The sequence below is a fragment of the Ruditapes philippinarum genome, unplaced genomic scaffold, assembly GCF_026571515.1.
Source record: "Ruditapes philippinarum isolate M1 unplaced genomic scaffold, ASM2657151v2 ctg516_1_1_1_1, whole genome shotgun sequence".
Classification (NCBI taxonomy): domain Eukaryota; kingdom Metazoa; phylum Mollusca; class Bivalvia; order Venerida; family Veneridae; genus Ruditapes; species Ruditapes philippinarum.
Window position 1 is genome coordinate 83,202 of NW_026861855.1, and position 15,647 is coordinate 98,848.

Sequence of the window (15,647 nt, forward strand, 5' to 3'; positions counted from 1 at the left end):
AGTTAATGCACATTGAGACTGTGATATTGAAATAGTTAATGCACATTGAGACTGTGACATTGAAATAGTTAATGCACATTGTGACTGTGACATTGAAATATAGTTAATGCACATTGAGACTGTAACATTGAAATAGTTAATGCACATTGTGACTGTGATATTGAAATAGTTAATGCACATTGAGTCTGATCTTGAAAAAGTTAATGCACATTGAGACTGTGACCTTGAAAAGTTAATGCACATTGAGACTGTGATCTTGAAATAGTTAATGCACATTGAGACTGTGATCTTGAAAAGTTAATGCACATTGAGACTGTGATCTTGAAATAGTTAATGCACATTGAGACTGTGATCTTGAAATAGTTAATGCACATTGAGACTGTGATCTTGAAATAGTTAATGCACATTGAGACTGTGACATTGAAATAGTTAATGCACATTGAGACTGTGACATTGAAATAGTTAATGCACATTGAGACTGTGACCTTGAAATAGTTAATGCACATTGAGACTGTGATCTTGAAATAGTTAATGCACATTGAGACTGTGATCTTGAAAAAGTTAATGCACATTGAGACTGTGATCTTGAAATAGTTAATGCACATTGAGACTGTGACATTGAAATATAGTTAATGCACATTGAGACTGTGATCTTGAAATAGTTAATGCACATTGAGACTGTGACTTGAAATAGTTAATGCACATTGAGACTGTGATCTTGAAAATAGTTAATGCACATTGAGACTGTGACCTTGAAATAGTTAATGCACATTGAGACTGTGACCTTGAAATAGTTAATGCACATTGAGACTGTGACCTTCAAAATAGTTAATGCACATTGAGACTGTGATCTTGAAATAGTTAATGCACATTGAGACTGTGATCTTGAAATAGTTAATGCACATTGAGACTGTCACATTGAAATAGTTAATGCACATTGAGACTGTGACATTGAAATAGTTAATGCACATTGTGACTGTGACATTGAAATAGTTAATGCACATTGAGACCTTGACATTGAAATAGTTAATGTACATTGAGACTGTGACATTGAAATAGTTAATGCACATTGAGACTGTCACATTGAAATAGTTAATGCACATTGAGATTGACATTGAAATAGTTAATGCACATTGAGACTGTGACCTTTAAATAGTTAATGCACATTGAGACTGTGACATTGAAATAGTTAATGTACATTGAGACTGTGACATTGAAATAGTAAATGCACATTGAGACTGTGACATTGAAATAGTTAATGCACATTGAGATTGACATTGAAATAGTTAATGCACATTGAGACTGTGACATTGAAATAGTTAATGCACATTGAGACTGTGACATTGAAATAGTTAATGCACATTGAGATTGACATTGAAATAGTTAATGCACATTGAGACTGTGACCTTTAAATAGTTAATGCACATTGAGACTGTGACCTTGAAATAGTTAATGCACATTGAGATTGACATTGAAATAGTTAATGCACATTGAGACTGTGACCTTGAAATAGTTAATGCACATTGAGATTGACATTGAAATAGTTAATGCACATTGAGACTGTGACCTTTAAATAGTTAATGCACATTGAGATTGACATTGAAATAGTTAATGGACATTGAGACTGTGACATTGAAATAGTTAATGCACATTGAGACTGACATTGAAATAGTTAATGTACATTGAGACTGTGACATTGAAATAGTTAATGCACATTGAGATTGACATTGAAATAGTTAATGCACATTGAGACTGTGACCTTGAAATAGTTAATGCACATTGAGACTGTGATCTTGAAATAGTTAATGCACATTGAGACTGTGACATCAAAATAGTTAATGCACATTGAGACTGTGACATTGAAATAGTTAATGCACATTGAGACTGTGACATCAAAAATAGTTAATGCACATTGAGACTGTGACATTGAAATAGTTAATGCACATTGACACTGTGACATTGAAATAGTTAATGCACATTGAGACTGTGACCTTTAAATAGTTAATGCACATTTGAGACTGTGATCTTGAAATAGTTAATGCACATTGAGACTGTGACATTGAAATAGTTAATGCACATTGAGACTGTGATCTTGAAATAGTTAATTGCACATTGAGACTGTGACATTGAAAAAGTTAATGCACATTGAGACTGTGACATTAAAATAGTTAATGCACATTGAGACTGTGACATCAAAATAGTTAATGCACATTGAGACTGTGTGACATCAAAATAGTTAATGCACATTGAGACTGTGACATTGAAATAGTTAATGCACATTGAGACTGTGACATTGAAATAGTTAATGCACATTGAGACTGTGACATTGAAATAGTTAATGCACATTGAGACTGTGACCTTGAAATAGTTAATGCACATTGAGACTGTGACATTGAAATAGTTAATGCACATTGAGACTGTGACATTGAAATAGTTAATGCACATTGAGACTGTGACATCAAAATAGTTAATGCACATTGAGACTGTGACATTGAAATATAGTTAATGCACATTGAGACTGTGACATTGAAATAGTTACTGCACATTGAGACTGTGTCCTTGAAATGGTTGATGCACATTGTATAATTAACTTTGAAATTGTTGATAAATACTTTTAACTGTGAACTTGGCACCTTGGGCGAACATGGATGAAAATGATGCTTACCCAACTCAGTGTTGCTTTAAATTTAGGGAAGAAAAACGAGCAACTCATTATCATCTATTTTACCATGATATTATCTTAAATCTTCATAATTCTTAGAACCTATATTTCTCATTAAGCTCTCACATCAAAAAGATAAATTTGCTCTTAAGTTTTTATCAAAAATACAAGTTATTTTATCATTTTCTGGCATGTCAGATATAAAATAATTTGAGGTTAGTGACCATCATAATTTTCAAGTCTTAAGTTTATCTTTCAACCTCTTGTTTTGGAAGAAAAACAGAATTCAGGGAAACTATAGTTTGAAGCATGGGCCAATAGGTCCTTCCTTAATTGTGTTAAATTTTTTGTTTATCAAATGCCGTTTTTTTTTTTGTGTGTGTGTGTTTATTTTTTTATCAATATAGGTCTGTTGTACTTGTAGGGTTCAGATCCTGTTAGAAAGCTTTCATGAAACATTTATATGCTCATTTTTGTAATTCATTTTTTTGGCACACTTACAAAATGCCAGTCTTCCACCAATATGCTGGCCACATAAGGTTGTCACAAAAGAGAATCTAACTTCCTTATAGTCAGGTAGGTATCTGAACCTATAGCATAAAGCTGCCGCAAATATTCCAAGGTCATGACTTCAACCACCTGTGAATAAAGGTCACCTGCTGAGATGTTATAATTATATCAATTAATGTCCTGCTTAAAAAAACAAACATTAAGTTTTATTTACATTTTCAAAAGTCGCAAAAAATATATCGAACCTGCATGAAATAATAGTACGGAAGTGCGGAAAATTTAACGAATAACAATTTCACATTTATATCAATTTATACATTGATTTTGGATATAACATTATGACAGTAAAATAACGAAATGTAATTAATTTCACCGACAATTAAACATGTTTCCGAAATATGAGATCGGATTTTCAAATTATATGAAAAGTAAGATGGCCATGTTAGCATGTTAAATGGCCATTTTGTTGGAGATAGATGAATCAATCTAGCATGAGTTTTATTAATATCCATAAACATTTACCTGCAATCAAAATTGGTTTCCTGTCCCATGTTTCATTCCAGATAATTTGCTTTTTAGTGGGCTCGAGTTTCTGTGCGGTCACCGTAAAATAATGCTAATGTGAGCAGGTCAGTTTTTCAACATTTTCAATGAAATAATTGTAGTGCTTTGATCATAAATTTTATTCGTTAATTAGATTAACAGGCTGGGTTCTTGTGTTTCCTAGGGTGTCCGTGGCCAAATGTTTATGGTTGTTGACAGAAAACCACTTGCCCGGCCTCACCTCTGTAGGTTCGAATCCTGATGGGGACTCTAAGGATTCTTTCATTGAGGAAGTTATCCAGCTAGCTTAAAGAACAATGTTGGTGCCTGTTTGTGCCTGAAATAATGCACTGAAGGACACCTGAGGTCTTCCTCCATCAGTATAGCTGGAAAGTCACTATATGACATAAACACTGTGTTGGTGCTATGTAACAAAAAAATATTTTACCCACATTTTTAGCCCACTGATGGCAATAGACCTACTAATGCAACCTCTGCACACCAAGATCAACCCTTCACATCCAATACTGTCGGATCATGGTCTACACTGTTTGCTATTTACTAAGAACATGTTACACGTTATATCACTAATTGTCCAGTCAGTACATAATTATCATGAAGCTTGCAAACAAAATGTTATCAAAGATTGTTTTGTCCAGATTGAAAGATGGAATAAGTCTGTTTAATAAGATACTAAGTTAGCATGGCTAAGGGTCATAAAATCATTTCAATAAAACACAACTGAAATATTTTCATCTTTACTGTTATTTCTATAACTATTCATTTAAGTTTCTATTGCTAACAGGGACTCAGAGCTTTACTTTCAAATGACTAGTTTATAATTGAAGAGAAATTATGAATCGGTACCAGAATTTACAGCTTATTCTAGTATATCCCTGAAAATAGATAATTACAAGAATAACAGGTGCTGCGATATTTCACCGTCTGATTTGAATTCATTTGACAAATTGTTATCAAATCCCTAATACTTTCTATATGTAACCTCGTTATTTTATCTTTAAAAGATTTCTTTGAAAACGGAATGAATCATTTTGATTAGAATTTGATTAAAAGTTATCACTGGGCTGATCTTTTAATGAAGTAAGTGGCTTTTTTTCGATAACTTGGGGGAAATTAAAAAAACAGATAGTTTTGAAGTTTGGATCATTGTTGAAATTTTATCTTAGCTGGTGCCTGACTGTCCAAAATTTCAATGCATTTCCACTCAAGATTGTCTCGTTCCACTCTGCCTTTAGTTTCCTTTGGTTAGAAACTGATTTCTATTTAAAGTCGGTGGAAATTATATATTTTCACAATTTTCACGTTGAATTACGGCACTTTTTCAGTATCTGATGGCAAGGTTGCATGATGACATGGTATATACAGAGAGTCGGTCCTTATCAAGAGTTGCGTATGTTGTCTTCAAAATGATATCAAATTCCTCGTTGCCTTTTCTCTGAAGTTTTGTTATCTCTTTCATAGAAGAATTAGAGAAATGAACGTTGAAATATAGTTAAAAGTATCGCGGGTTGCTGAATAGCAGCCAAGTGTTTGATATACTTCTTATAGAAATTCGTCTACAAAAGAATCGAAACAAAATCTCTGTGAGATTGTTTGTAACAAAGATGATTATGGCTGTGAAACTATTTACACGATTTTGTTTCGTTGTTTCATAAGATGACAATGTTACTTTAGGTCCAATATAATTTGCTTTCGAAACAGCATTCTCTTTTGGTGACAAATTCTATGGCGACAGAGTTATAACATTTCATGTTCCATTCTTCCGTTTAATTGTGCAACAATCTATGACAATGGCCACAGATTTTTATCAAATAATATAATCTTGGTATTTAATAGATTTTCCATGTTTAATACAGTTTTATACCATTGTTTAAACGAGAAATTTAATAGAAATGTTTTGGTTATTTTCGTGCATTGATACGTAAAACATATGTATTACATAAAAATGTGCCTGCTGTCATTGTCTCATCAATAATTTAATTTCCTTTTACCCGTTTTATTCACAGTGTAATGTTCTAAATGGAAAAACAGTTGTCCAAGTTATGTTGCTGTCACATCATTTGTTACATGAATTACATTTGATTGAACAGATGAAGTGTGATAAATGTGCAGCAACTTTACAAGGAAAGAGGTAAGATCATTTGAAAAAAAAAGGAAAATGCTATAGTGTATTATATTTTCATTTATTTAACAATTATGTATATCTTTTCTAAAGATCAGTCCAATAATTTGTCCATTTCCAGGTTTTATATATTGAGTATCTTAATGGTTGTAAGTTGACAAAATTATTATCATGACTTTGTTGCCCTATACCAAAGAGTGGGCCACTTTGGTTGCATGGTTAATTAAAGCAAAAACAATTTTCTTTAGATATAATGAAATAAGAAAGGTTGTACATTATATTAACAAGGAAGTCTGTAAAATCTAAACCACAGTTATGCCTCCTTTCTAAATCATACAACTTTGTAGTCTTGATAATGTCACTAATTAACGTACATAAAAGAAAATTAATACAAATTTTCAGTCATCATTTTTTCAATCATAGTCTTCATGGTTATTACCATCATCTCAATTATCATCTGTAACTGATTTATCATGATGATTTAGATGATAATGATAATGAAAAATGTGGTAATTTTATCATTGTCATCATCACTCCAGTCATCATTTCAATCATCTTGTCTATCATTATCATTCCAATCAACATCATCTCAATCATCATCACTCCAGTCATCATTATCATCATCATTTCAGTCAGCATTTTAGTAATGATGGTCATCATCATTATCATCATCCCAATTGATATCATATTAATGATCATTTTCTTCAAATCTGTCCTTTACATCTGTCATCAGTATTCATTATTATCATCATCTATCATCATATTGATATCAAAACCAATCATCTTGTATCATTCATAATTAACAAGAGCATCATTATTTTATTTCATGAAATATTTTCACATGAAAATAATTTTAGCTGGATAAGCAGAATTAAGAATGTAGAGGCTATCTTACTAAAATAAACTTCCTTATTATGATAATAATTAAGCTGTTCAAAGAATTTACATGTATTTATAGATATGTAGTGATTAATGATGTGTTTCACAACATGTTTTTCCTTCAAAAAGTTTTCTCTTTGTATTTTCCTTAACTTGAAGCCAAAGGGATTGAAAATTTTTTGGCAGTATTAAGTACTTTTATGTCTTTGTTTTGAAAAATATTGTATGGGCTGTTTTCAATCAGCCCATCTCCGCTGCCAAATAATTGCGATTTGTTCTATTGAAAAAAATAATTTTATTATGCAGTGAAACAATGCTTACTTATATTGATCAGGTGAAATATTCATTTGCTTTGTTCATTTGCGATTAATATTTTGGGTTCATAACCGTCGTTTAGAGAGAGCACGGCCGTTGATAACATTTCTAAATGTAACCGTTTCATTATTCTTAAATGCCGCAATTGTAATTGAGGCCATTGTGTTTTTGGAATAGAGTGCGATTACATTTTTGTTTCGCCATTGACTGTTTTAACTTTTGTCTCTCACTTTAGAACTCCCCTACGGCGTAAAATTTATATCGTCATTGATATCTCGCAGTTCGATTCGAATTTGAAAACAATGCGAGCACATCTTTTCGTGATAGCTGTCTTATTGGAAGGGAAAGATAAAAGATAAACAATTGAATTGCGGGCACTTACTCAAGTCATTGAATCTCCGCTAGATCATTTTAATTGTGAGACTTTAGTTTCAGTCTAAACACATGAAAACAATTGATTGACTATTGTATTGGTATAAAAATTTTCATCTTGTCTCGGCATGAAATTATATTTATTTGTTTATTCATGAGGAAGAAAGCTTTTCAATCAGAAGCAGAATTTGTTTAGAGTGATTTGGGACACGTTTTTCTTCTCTTTAATTTTCTAGTTTTTTTTTAATTTTCTAACTTTTAATTTTGTTATTTTCAATTAAACCACACACCGTTTAAACAGCTGTGGTGATTTTCTTTTCTCATAATTTCTACCTTTTAAACCGTAAAGATTCGGACTAAACGTAGAAATCCGGGAATGGCGGAGTCTGAGGACGGGGAGTCGGTGGACGGGTATGATAACGATGTGTGGCTACATCAGGATGACATGCAATGTGAGTTGCCGTGTGGAAAACAAAACATTGATATAACATTGTGTGTGTGCTGATTTTAACTAATTTAATAACAAAACCAACTTAAAAAAAATATTATTTCTATTCTCTTACCCATAAATAAATTTAACCAATGTGTAACCATTTAACTTAATTTTTTTAATTTTTTTTTTATTAAAACATCTTTGGAATTTTTTTTCAATTTTTTTTCCATTTATTAATTATTTTATGTTTAACTTCTGTTTATATAATATACACGTGCCTTTTTTTTTATTTTTTCTGTCTTAGATTTGTCCTTTTATTTTCTTTCAAATTTTGAGACAAAAACATTAGTTATACATGTTTCAAATGACCAGTAGACCTTGACCTTAATTGTTGAATCGTGGCCACAGTATCTCTAAACCGATGGTTGAGTGTACTAGACTGTATGAAATATAATGTTACACATGTTATAATCATATTCTATTTAATTAAGTCACCTCTTTAATTGGTAATTGGCTGAAATTTGAATTATTCTCTATTGAATTTTAATTTATTTTTTTTTGGATAAGTTTGAAATGAGTTATACTTTCAAGCAATAAGTGCAATTATAAATCTTTTTTTAAACAAGAGTGACTATACAGTATATAAGCCCTGTAGGAGGACAAAATAAAAAAGATATTTTTTTCAGCTTAAAGAATGACAAAATAAGAAAAATTGTTTTTTTCACCTTTTGATATTTTTTTAGGAAATTATATTGTTTTAACATTTTATTGTTTAACACACTAGTATATTTGTAATATTTTTTGTTTTTGTTTTGTTTTTTGTTAATGGTTTAGTATAAGCAACATTGATGTTTGATTGGAAAGGAATGTTCCATTTTGATTTTTTTAATCCAGTCATAAATTTTGAAAAAATAAGATAAACTGTCTCATTTCTAATTTCTTCTTATAATTCCATCTGTCTTTATTGTAAACAAAAGTTGTGGCTTAATTGAGAGTATAGTCGTGTTTGTAATGTTTAGTTGTTATGTTACAAATTTTGATTTAAAGTTTCCCAAATAAGATAATTTTTGCTAGAAATTTTACTATCCCCCATAAAATGTACAATTTTGAAATTTTGAAGAATCTAATTTTTTTGTTTATCAATTTTTCGATTTTGAATCTTGAGTTATTAAATTGATTCGATAAAATCAAATTTGTATGCTTTTAATTGAAGTAAATGTCTTTTTTCTTTCGTCATTTAATGAAATATTGTTTTTTTGGATTACTCCCCTTCATATATAATTATGTGTTATTGGGTTTTTTGTTTAAACCTCTTTGATAGTTAAATAATGATTTGCATTATACCATGATGTTCTATGTAAGGTATTAATGACTTGATTACGTCCCTTGGAAAGGATTAGTTTTTTTAAATATAGCTTTTCACATAGAAAAAAAAAATAATAATAAAAAATAAAACCATAAGGATCGGGTGTATTGGCTACTTTATCATTTTATATACAGTAGTTCCACACTGAAGAGGCATCTTGCAAGTCAGTTTTCTTATTTCTTTGAAGAAAATATACTTAGTCCATATAACACTATCTTTGAAGGATTTGACAAGCTCTGCCTATAAAGAACAAGGCACTGTCATCTACTTTCCCAGAGTTCTTTCTTGTTTCCATTGTTATGACAACAACGCTGTAAAGGGCAGCTAGAAAATATGGTGTAAATAACTTACTGTTGATCAACCCAGGACAGTTTTAATTCTATTAATTTCATTTGTGAGCTTTCATGATTATTGCTTTTCCAGACACAGATGACAATGCAAGAGTTATAGCTCCTGATAAACCCTCTATTTAATCATATTATAATGATTTATATATTATTTGTACAAGCTATTTATATTATTTGAGAAAAAATGCTAGAATTGATTATGGTTGATTCTTTAGAGTTAGTTTGTTAGTCTTATTATTGAATAACAATTTTTGTTCTTTTAGTATTTGAAAATGTGAACTGTCATTTTAGTTTTCTAGAAGTAACTTGTTATATAGTATAGTATAATCTACTAGAAATAAATAGAAAGTTATTTAAAAAAAACAGTATAGTTGGCATAGATTTAATAATGATTTGATAGACCATAAATTTAATATTGATAACACAAAAGATATAATAATGATTTGATAAACTATATAAATAATGATTATTTGATAAACCATACATTTAATATTGATTTGATAAATCATAGATTTCATATTAATTTGATAAACCATAAACTTAATAATGATTTGATAAACCAAGGATTTAATACTGATTTGATAAACCATTCAATTATGATTTGATAAACCATTGATTTGATAATGGTTTGATAAAACATATATTTTAAAATGATGTGATAAAACCATAAAATTGATAATGGTTCAGGTTTGAATAAACCATAAATTTTATAATGATATGATAAACCATAGATTTTATTATGGTTCAGGTTTGATAAACCATAGATTTTATAATGATATGATAAACCATATATTTTATTATGGTTCAGGTTTGATAAACCATAGATTTTATAATGATATAATAAACCATAGATTTTATTATGGTTCAGGTTTGATAAACCATAGATTTTATAATGAACCAAAGGTTTTATACCATAATTCTAATAATGATATGATATACCATTGATTTGATGCTGGTTGATGAACCATAGATTTTATATTGATTTGATCAACTAGAGATTTAATAATGATGTATGTATGTATTCTAGGCTTAATGATGGTCCATCACTGAGAGTTCAGACACCAGACAATGTCGATCACCATTCATGTCCTTAAATGTTATTATCAACCAAAATGTGACCTATAAATTTTGAACTCAGTAATTCACTGAATGATATTTATTAATTTTGTATGCAAGTCGATTTTTTGTGATGATACAATTTTAAGGCACAGGAGGCCATTATGAGACCATTATATGTATTATGAAGAAAAATAAATGGTCATATCTTTGATTTAATAATGGTTTGATAGAGTTGGTCTTTTATCATAGGCCATAACTAGAGGACAAGTTTTTCTACCAATTTCAAAACCTTGACATAATAACAGAACCAAATTTATTTGAAATGGTTGAACTGTTACACTTAAATGCCAAAATCATACCACTAGGTCCTTGCGTGGCATATTGAATGGCTTTTTACATGAAAAATTGGTGCTTTCTTTTTTATTTCTTTAGGGAGAAAATATAATGCTTCTTGAAGTACATGTAATTTTTTTATGCAATTTTTCCTTTTTTGCAGTTTTTGACATTATTTAAATTTGATAATGGAAACCTGTTTAGATTATTTATTACACTTTAAACAGTTTAATAAGTGAATTATGATATATGTAATTGTTCATATTACATTCTACTGCATCAATGCAAGTTGATTTACTGCTGTATGTTTTTGTAACTAAATCTACTAGGTAATTGAAATTTAATTGCATTTTATTGTGAATCGTAACATATTTATTGTGCAAGAGATATCAATTTTATGCATATAAATAGTCATTAGAATATTATATAGGTGTAAAAATATGTCTGTTAGCTAAAAGTAATTGAAAAAAGAGAAATATAGGCATTCATATAAAATGAATTATAAATGTATTTTCAACATGCAAGATTTGCATTTAATTCCTTAAATGACAGTGATTTTTATATGAAATGACGTCAAATGGTCATTATCCACTTATACTCAGGGATAAATACTGTAAATTAGAATTTGTTAAAGCCAAAATATAAAATGGCCTGTTAATGATACAGGCCTCTGGTTGTTGGACAATTCAAAATACTTATGTAATACAGGAAAATTTATACATAATTATTTCATGAGCTTTGCATGCTGACTAGTAGATTTTGTTAATTATGTTATAAGATATGCAGATGAACCCTTTCCATGCAGAACCAAAAATAAATATTAAGCCTTTGCCACCAGTATAATAAGAGCCACTGCCAGCCAGAGCTACCATGCAGTCCAGACTGGCTAGACTGTTTGCGCTGTTGACTGACCGACTTTAAATTTTCATTCTGAGAGGCATCCAAAACTAATAAAGGACAGTTCCAGGAATGGAGGCTGGACAAATCTGTTTAAAAAAAGGTTTATTAATGATAATTGTTCATTTTGTCTGTTTGCGCTACTCTTACACTTATTATGAGCTTATACTACAGTATTGATGGCAACAACCAGGGTTTCACATTTCTTTAAATTTATCATGGACATAACTTTAAATTAGCTTAATATAAGGTTATTTTCCCAAACAAGGAAAGCTGCAAATTTGAATATGACCTTTAACTTTCTTAAATTGAATGATTTCTTCCTTTCTACAAACGAAAAGTAATTAGTATATATCAAAGTGAAAATGGAATTAGATTTCTTCATAAAACTATAGTTCTTGTAAAACTATATCAAATTTTGAAAGTTCATTACCATGAAAATTTGCTGACATGACCATACAGGCAGTGAACTTGAATGCATTATAGTCTTATTAAATTTTAAGGTTTTTGGTGGTTATTTAATTTTAGGACTTTTGGAGGTTATTTCATTTTAGGAGTTTTGGTAATTATTTTATTTTAGGACTTTTGGTAGTTATCAAATTTTAGGACGTTTAGTGTTGTTTTTTTATTTTTTTATTGAAGGACTTTTCGTGGTTAATTTTTTTTAAGACTTTTGGTAGTTATTTAATTTTAGATCTTTTGGTAGTTATTTGATTTTAGGACTATTGGTAGTTATTTGATTTTAGTACTTTTGGTAGTTAATTAATTTTAGAAATTTTGGAAGTTAGTTAATTTTAAAACTTTTGGTAGTTAGTTAATTTTAAGTCTTTTGGTAGTTATTTGATTAAATGACTTTTGGTTGTTAGTTTTAAATTTTAGAACCTTTGGTTGTTATTTGATTTTAGGACTTTTGGTGGTTTTTTAATTTTAGGACTTTTGGTGGTTTATTTTTTTAGGCTTTTGGTATTATATATGGACTTTTGGTGGTTAATTTTTTTAGGCTTTTGGTAGTTATTCAATTTTAGGACTTTTGGTAGTTATATGATTTAATGACTTCTGGTAGTTAATTAATATTAGAGCTTTTGGTAGTTAGTTAATTTTAGGACTTTTGGTAGTTAGTTATTTTATGTTTTTTGGTAGTTATTTAATTTTAGAACTTTTGGTAGTTTTTTTTTTATTTTAGGTCTTTTGGTAGTTATTTGATTTTAGGACTATTGGTAGTTATTTGATTTAGGTACTTTTGGTAGTTAATTAATTTTAGAAGTTTTGGTAGTTAGATAATTTTAGAAGTTTTGGTAGTTATTTGATTTTAGGACTATTGGTAGTTATTTAATTTTAGGACTTTTGGTGATTATCAAATTTTAGGTCTTTTGGTGGTTAATTATTTTAAGGATTTTTGGTGGTTATTTAACTTTAGAACTTTTGGTAGCTATTTAATTTTATGACTTTTTGTGGTAAGAACAGACCAGCCCAATTGGCAGCAGTGTAATTATTCTAAGCCATACATGTGCAGGCCAGTTTGCCACTTTATATAAGTAATAAAAATTGTGCAGTCTAACCAATTGTGTGTTGACATCGTTTTAGTATTTTGAAATCCAAAAGATTTTAAATACCATAGGACAGTTTCTAATTCAAGGCATGACAATTTTCAAAGTCCATTACACCAAATCAGCTATGCATGAGAAAAATCACATAAATAATACTCATTAATTTTGTTTTTCTAACTTTCATAATACCTAATCTGACGAAACCACTATTATCATAAATGCATTATTGCCACTATTTTACAATAAATGGGTTTTAAATTTTCAAAATCATTATTGCTATTTTTTCTCGTAAATTTAAATATTCTGCATTGAAATAATATCTTTATCCAGTCATAAAAGCATAATACAATAAAGACTGCTTCAGCGCTTTTATTACTTGCCAAGTCATGTAATTTATACATACAATACAGTTTTTTGTCTAAATTTCCATTATACAAACAACTTTTTCACTTCACTTTCTTTAAATTTATTGTTGCATTTTCATGAAATTCTCTTTACAAGTTACCCATTCTGTCTGCGTTTAAGCCTTAATCTCTTCCCAAAGGTAAAAAAATGAAAATTTATGTTAAAATTTACATGTTTTTTTCTCCTTTCCTTATTAATTTCGCTTAATACTATGTTAATTTCCCTGTAAACTGAAACCTCTTTTCTCTGTCGTTTCAAGATAAAACGTTCATTTCTATTCATACACTGGCTACCTGTTTAAAGTATTTTTTTGTTTATTTTTACTTTCAGTTAATATTCATGGATTATCATATCTTTCACTCATCTTCCATAATGATAGGGTCTTATATTACAAAATGACAGCAAACCTTTTTAAAATGTCACGTTGGAAAGTTTACTGAAAGTTTGTAAAAGGACACTTGTTATTTTATTTTAGATATTTGGGTATGGGAAACATGCGTATACACAAAATCTTACATTAGATGAGGATAGTTAAGTTTGTTTGTGGAAGCTTTATATGAGAGTAAAATTAATACAAGATGCTGTATTTTCATGAGTATCATAGCTAAGTTTTGATTAGTTAAAAATTTAAACACTAAAAAGAATAATTTTGAACCCTTTAAAACACTTATGTCCCCACACTTTCCTTAAAAGCAGTATAGACGATTTTCTCATTTTGCCTCCTGCATGTGAAGTAACACGGCAATATGGGTTTTTCCCATCAAATTCCGTGCAAAAAAAAAAATACTAACAGATTTGTACAGTACCATGATGATTTAACATGTTGCACTTATTATTTATATGAAATTTGGCAAAGCCTATGAACGGGGAAGTTGGTAAAAATCCTTTCATTTTTATGCCACCGCAGCATCTGCGATGCGGTGGCATATAGCGATTCACCTGTGTGTGTGTGTGTGTGTTTGTTTGTGTGTGTGTGTGTTATATAGATTATAGAGTAAACTTATAAAATCTTCTTGTGAAAAACCATTAGTCCAATTTCAACCAAACTTGGCAGGATTGATCCTTGGGTGAAGGGGTTCCAAAGTTGTTCAAAGAATTTCATTCCATGCAGAAATCTGGTTGCCATGGCAACCAAAAGGAATTATAAGAATAAATTTAAAAAATCTTTTTGTAAAGACCCAAAAGGCCTAGAGCTTAGATATTTTGCATAAGGCATTGTCTGGTAGACCTCTACCAAGGTTGTTCAAATCATAGCCCTGGGGTCAAAATCGGCCCCGCCCCAGGGGTCGTTGATTTTCACTATATGTACATATAGTAAAAATTTAAAATACCTTCTTGTAAAGACCGAAAAGGCCTAGAGCTTAGATATTTTGCATAAGGCATTGTCATATAGACCTCTACCCAGATTGTTCAAATTAAAGCCCTGGGGTCAAAATCGGCCCCGCCCCGGGGGTCATTGATTTTCACTATATTTACATATAGTAAAAACTTAAAATACCTTCTTGTAAAGACCGAAAAGGCCTGGAGCTAAGATATTTTGCATAAGCCATTGTCTGGTAAACCTCTACCAATATTATTCAAATTATAGCCCTGGGGTCAAAATCGGCCCCGCCCCGGGGGTCATTGATTTTCACTATATGTACATATAGTAAAAACTTAAAATACCTTCTTATAAAAGACCCAGAAGGCCTAGAGCTTAGATATTTTACATAAGGCATTGTCTTGTAGACCTCTACCCAGATTGTTCAAATTATAGCCCTGGGTCAAAATTGGCCCTGTCCCGGGGGTCATTGATTTTCTCTATTTGTACATATAGTAAAAACTTAAAATACTTTC

At 30.1% G+C, this 15,647-nt stretch overlaps 1 protein-coding gene across 2 annotated transcripts in view; it reads left to right on the plus strand.

The window, feature by feature from the left end:
- The first annotated feature begins 5,739 nt into the window (after positions 1-5,739).
- The window catches only part of LOC132717136 (PR domain zinc finger protein 1-like), a 56,951-nt gene continuing 47,043 nt past the window's right edge, over positions 5,740-15,647 (plus strand). Inside the window, exon 1 of one of the 2 annotated variants that reach the window (XM_060700544.1) lies at positions 5,740-5,867. Coding sequence is in view for 1 of the 2 variants with exons in the window: in XM_060700542.1 (XP_060556525.1) it covers positions 7,801-7,876 (76 nt within the window). In the remaining variant the exon portion in view is untranslated. Of the gene's footprint in view, positions 5,868-7,501; positions 7,877-15,647 lie in introns of those variants that run through there. The other variant, XM_060700542.1, reaches the window with a different exon arrangement.